This window comes from Sciurus carolinensis, chromosome 11 (assembly GCF_902686445.1).
Source record: "Sciurus carolinensis chromosome 11, mSciCar1.2, whole genome shotgun sequence".
NCBI classification, from domain to species: domain Eukaryota; kingdom Metazoa; phylum Chordata; class Mammalia; order Rodentia; family Sciuridae; genus Sciurus; species Sciurus carolinensis.
Window position 1 is genome coordinate 123,976,017 of NC_062223.1, and position 6,279 is coordinate 123,982,295.

Here is a 6,279-nt window from a genome sequence, read left to right on the forward strand (position 1 = left end):
AGGGTGGGATGAATTAATTGAGGCTTCTCAGGGAAAAACACCAACTTCAGAGCCACTTTCATATTCAGTACCTGTGAATCTAAAGTTGCTTTCTTTATCTAGTGTCCCAGGGATAATTGCATTATTTTACTATCACACAATTTTGCACCAGGTGCCTATTTAGGGCTTTTTCATGGAATTGATAGGAACACAATTCAAACTGCATATGTAAAAAAGTAATCCTCAGCAAAAAGGTGTTTCATGAAACTGATATTTCAAGGACATAAATTTGTTTTCTTCAAGCCTGGAAGATCTCTCTTCCCACTTTTTATTCTGGTTGGTTCTGCTTGGTTTTAATATCGGATGGTCTCTCCCTTGTAGTGAAGAAAGGAATAACAGGATCCCTAGGTGGCTGAAATGATTACAGACAAATGACTCTTTTTAACAAATCCTTGTCAAGGATTTGGTCTGTCAGTCAGAACTGATTATATCATGTGCCATGAGAAGAATGTATTTCAAAATTGTATATAGCATGTTCCATTCAAATATTAAAATGAGAATAAGTAGCATTTTATGCAATTTTAACAGAGGATATTAAGACAGGGTATTAGTTATACCAATATTATAATGGACAAAGAGCAAAATGTTAACAATGAGAAAATATAAAGGTTTATAGATTAGAAGAAAAAATTACCATTCCCAGAATTGGTGGGAAAAATAGAAAAGGAAAGAGAACCAGATACTAGAATCTAAGAGGAGCTCCACAGGATTACTGCTTGGATTAAATAAGGGTTGAAAGTGACCTAGATTTGATGTTTGACCTTCTGTAATAGACATTTCACCCAAAGGAGACCAGATATGAGACCTAACAAGTGCTCCAGGCACACTATTGGCAATGCCTAGGCAATGCAGTGAGGGCAGGTAGCATGGTGGGTTAGGGAACTATCCAGATACTGTCTACACAATTAATCAGGTGCAGCAAGTTAAGCATATTTGCATATGTTTGTTGGCCATTTGCATGCCTTCTTTTAGAATTTTTCTCTTTAATCATTTGGTCTTGTTATTATTGAGATATATTTTCATTTTTGAGTCTTTATACATTCTGGACATAATACTGTTATCTGGTACATGATTTGCAAATATTCTTCCATCCCATGCTTTTCCTATGAGTATTTTTTTTATAAAAAGATGCTCTCATTTTAAGGAAGTTTATATCATCTTTTTTTTCTTTTCATTTTAATGCTTTCTAGTATATTCCTATGCCTAACTGACATACTTTCCAATGTTTTCTTCTAGATTTATAGTTTAAGCTTTTTTGTGTATGGTTTTGATTCCTTAATAGAGGAATTGTTGTACATGTTGTAGGTTAGAAGTCAAGGTTCATTGTTTTCTGTAAGGATACACCATATTTCAAGAATCAGTTACTTAAAAGATTTCACATTCTCAATGGAATTACTGTTTTGCTTAATCAAAAATCATTTGACTGCATTAGTGAGTATCTCTCTCTAATCCACTAACTCTGTTCCACACATCTATGTGTCTATCTATATTACAAAAAAAAAATGGTTTTTCAAGCAAAGAAATCTTGATTATCACTGCCTTATACTAATTCTTAACAGCATTTACTATAAGCCCTCTGTGTCATTTAAAGTTCTTAGAAGGAGATGTCAAGAAGTGTATACCGTAAGACATTTATTGTGATAAATACCCACGGAGGATAAAATGAAAGGGAGCTGGAGCCCATTTTGAAGGCCTCAGACCTGGATGAAACACTGACGCCTAAGAAAACAGACAGAGATGGAAGGATTATGTGGGAAAATCTCAGACTGAAATATAGTCCTGAAAGGTCTTCGTGAGGATGGAAGGAAGTCACTAAGCAAAGATTGCTTATCAGAGGAGACCCATCTTAACCTGAAATTGGTCTGCCACAGCATGTCCCACACACCCTGCTGAGTCATTGGCTGTGACATCTCAGAGTAAGCATGGACATAACCTGAGGACTATGGTGCACCCAAAGCAGTATCAGTTATTGACTTTTATCAATTTTTCTCCTCGGAGATGGTTCTCTTGATAAGGCTGAATGGGGGGAAAATTTTAGAATTATTGGAGGCAGTGATAGTTCACTTTCAAAACACAAACCCTAAAGTGTTTCTAATTTATTAATGTTATTATTCAATATATTTCATTAATAATGAATTAAATAGTAAATTTATCCTACACTATCTAAATTAGACACTTCAATTAACAACTGTTTCTTAATACAAAATATATCTCACATTCTAAATATACAGATGGCAAAAACATTTCAGAAATAGAGAAAGTATATAACAGACTCCATGTGAAAAAGTGTCATATAGACATATTCATGATAAAAAGTTTTAAAAAACTAGAGAAATGTTTGTATAAATATGGATTATTATCTTTCACATACAATTAACGTTCATGATAAAACTCACTGGATAAGTAAAACTATGGCTAAAATATTTTTATTAGCTTAATGTACATTCTTTTCACTCCAAAGTAAAAAAAAATTTACAATAAGAACCACAAGCTCTTCTCAATTCATTTACTGTTTTGTGTGGTATTAGGGTAAATTATATGATGTATTCCAACATACCCCATTATGGGAATCCAGGAATTCACTTGTATTATTTCTCTCTGATCCTCTATTATAGTTGTTTCAGGAACAAAACAGGAAGTTAAATATATACTGTTCAGTTTTGGATGTACTGGACTGCTAAAAGTTCTCAGAAGCAGGTTGCATACACCATAAACTTCGTGCCATATGTCAAAGGCAATGAAAAAAATCAGATTAATAAAGGAAGTAGGGTAAGAAAAATAGAAACAGCAAAATTAAAGTGGTCTTACTCTGCTTTAAACTACACAGCTCATAATGAAGACATTTATCAAGTCATGTTACCTAAGAAGTAACAATATTCGTAATAATGCAAATGCCTTCGTAAAATCTTCAGAGTTGAAATAGGAAACCAGGCTTATGAGCATTTTGTAATACAGAAATTCACCATATCTTTTCCAGAAAAGGAATAGCTCAGAAGGCAGAAAAGTTATAAAAGAATAGTGAAAAACAGTGCATATGTTGCTTTATGAGCATGTCTTTATTTCGAAAATTGTGAAAAGTGACAGAGATTTAAAAAAAACAAAAATAAGATTAGATTAACTATGAGGGAGGTGATAAGACTTTACTGAACCAAACATAGGACTATCAGTAGAAGTCACCAATAAAAATTTAATGTCTTTCAATTTATGTACATGATTATTGCTTCTAATTAGAATATGCCTCTGCTCTGAATTTTAATCCCAGCATTCCTCAGTGCAATTTTGACATCCTTGTTCCTCAAAATGTATATTAGAGGGTTGAGCATGGGCACCACATTAGTGTAGAAAACAGAAAATATTTTTCCCTGGTCCATAGATCCAGAAGAATATTTAAGATACATGAATGCAGCTGATCCAAAAAAGAGAGAAATAGCAATGATGTGAGAGCTACAGGTGCTGAAGGCTTTTGATCTTCCATGAGTGGATATGATGTGAAAAATGCTGGTAAGAATGAAAACATAAGAAGTTAGGATGGTCAAACTGGGGACTGTGATATTAATACCCACCACAATGAGAACTACCACTTCATTGACATAGGTGCTGGTACAGGAAAGTTGGAGGAGGGGCAGTATGTCACACAAATAATGGTTGATGACATTGGCATGGCAGAAGGTTAGTCTAAGCATGCAGCCTGTGTGGGCAGTAGCCCCAGCAAATCCCATCACATAGGCAGCAAAGGACAATGCAGAACAGACCTGCTGGGACATGGTGACCTTATACAGCAATGGGTTACAGATGGCCACGTAACGATCATAGGCCATTGAGGTCAACATGTAGCACTCAGAGATGACAAAAAAGAGGAAGAAAAACAGCTGAGTCATGCAACCCACATAGGAGATGACATTCCTCTTTGAGACAAAGTTCATCAACAATTTGGGACTGAAAACAGAAGAGTAACAGAGATCGATGAAGGACAGGTTGAAGAGGAAGTAGTACATAGGGGTGTGCAGGTGAGAATTGAGACCAATAAGTGTGAGCAAGCCCATGTTGCCCACAATGGCGACAATGTAGATCATTAGGAACAGGTGAAAGAGGGGAAGCTGAAGGTCCCGACGATCTGTTAATCCAGCCAGAACAAACTCGGTCACCAGTGAGTCATTTCCAGTCAGCATGTTCTTGTTGAGAATCTGGGAGAACAGAAGAAATCTTCATTAATAGAGGACACAGTCATCTGCTTTTAAACTCTTATTTACAGTGAGGGGACTGGTAGCTAAACTAATAAAGTTCTCCTTTGTTCATGGCAACTGAATACTTATGCTACATCCCCTGCACCCCGCCGCCTCTGTCTTTTGTCTGTGAATGAAATGTGGCAAATCATTCCTCCTGTCCTTAATAAATAGATAATAAAAAGGTAGACTGATGGAGATACAACCTGCTAAGGAGCTTAGGTAGTGGAGATGCCTGTGTCAAATCTACCTCTACTTCATCTGGTCCTTCAATTTCTATGTCCTACTCAGGTTTCCTTTATTCTACTAGACACCTCATTTCCTTGCAATGACTAGCAAGAAAGAAAATTCCTCCAAGGCAGAGACCATACCAATATTCTTCCTAGAAGGTAGTCCCTCCTGATGGTATGGATTCCATATACCTTACTATAAGAATACATAAAGTCAAAAACTGATAAAAAAAAAAGGAGCTCTTTCATAAGTAAGATTTTTATTTAACTAAAACCCAAGTGTTTCTGCACATTTCCCTCTATTCCACCCTAGTTAGAGGATTAAGAAAGGATAGTAAATGTGCTTTCAATGATATTTTTATGAGAGAATGAAAGAAAAAATTCAGATGCTGGTTATATTAATTGTAAAGTTTGAAGACACATGCCAAACTCTACTCTTAGACACTTAAACTGTTGAATGCACAGCACACATCAACACTTAAAAACAGACAAACGTCTCCCTCCCTGTGATGTTGCAATGTTCCTTATTATCACCTTGAACTTCTGGATCTATCTCCCTCCAGACTGAAGCAGAAGTCAATCCAGAATTTAAGATGAGACAAGAAAAGGAACTAGAGTCAGAGCTCTATACCGCTGTTATTTAAAAGCATAGTTCTTCATTTTTTTTTCCACACATGGAGATTGAGAGAGACCAGGTTAACTCACCCACCCTTCACTCAGAGAATTCAGTGGAAGTTATTTATGCATGTTTCACCTCCACTGTTCTGGAGGAGAAACTGGCTTCAAGTATCAGAGCTGACTAGATGCAGTGGCAGGTCCCTTCTCTTCCTTGACTGGCAAAACTGTCAGAGAACAGATCTCCTAATCTGAGTGTTCTGGGACTAATTTTAAGGCATAAAGCAATCTTCTAGCTATAAATTTGTCCAGAGGGTGTGAAGGAAAGCCATAGACTTGACACCAAAGCCACCATGTCATACACATCGACCTTGCTAAGGATTATAAATCTTTTGGACTCTGTTAGAAATCCTGGAGTGTCTCCAAGGACCTCCTGATGGTGCTGAACTAATGGTGTCTCTGTTTCCACCCTAATTCATCAGAGTAGGTGTGAACTAACCTCCAAGGATTATATAATCCCCAGGCATATTATAGGAGCTTCTGCTGTCATTCATAAAGATGTAAGTATAATTAATACAATTAATATTCACTGATTAGAATTCTAGGCAATGTATTACTTTTAGTAAAAAAAAAAGTAGCATTTTGTAAATTTATTTTTATGCTCATTTTTAGTAATTTGTATCCTATACATATTTTAGAGGTACAAAGAAAAAACTATACTTTGATTTCAGGTATTTCAAGAAAAAAGTTACAGAATGTAAGAGTGATCCTTTATTTCATGAAAATGCAATTACCTTGGGTATTCTAATTCAATAAGCCTTTGAATTTAACAGATTGCAATCAAATCTGTGGGCTGGGGTGTAGCCCAGTGGTAGAGTGCGTGCCTAGCATGCAGGACTGATAGCATTGCAAAGAACAAAACACCAAAACAATTTTAAGAAAAAAAAAATCACTATTCATTGGCTGACATTTCAAGAAAATATGACTTTAGAATTTCTCTGTACACATGAATATGTGTTTGTGCTTGTGACAGTGCATCTACTTTTTGTTTTTATTTAAAAATAGCTAGAGAGTCACAGAAAATTGCAAAAGTGATACTAAGTTCCCTTGTGTTGGGGGCTGTGCCAGCCAGAACGGCGCCTGATCACATCGGCAGTGAGGAGGTTAATTGA

At 36.0% G+C, this 6,279-nt stretch overlaps 1 protein-coding gene across 1 annotated transcript; it reads right to left on the reverse strand.

Moving 5' to 3' along the window:
- Positions 1–669: 669 nt before the first annotated feature.
- Positions 670–4,208, reverse strand: LOC124958589 (olfactory receptor 8B3-like). Its single transcript, XM_047516796.1, has 2 exons — positions 3,308–4,208; positions 670–689 (listed from the first exon to the last, which is right to left on the reverse strand). Exons 1-2 carry the CDS (start codon positions 4,206–4,208, stop codon positions 670–672), a joined length of 921 nt encoding a protein of 306 aa, XP_047372752.1.
- Positions 4,209–6,279: the final 2,071 nt, after the last annotated feature.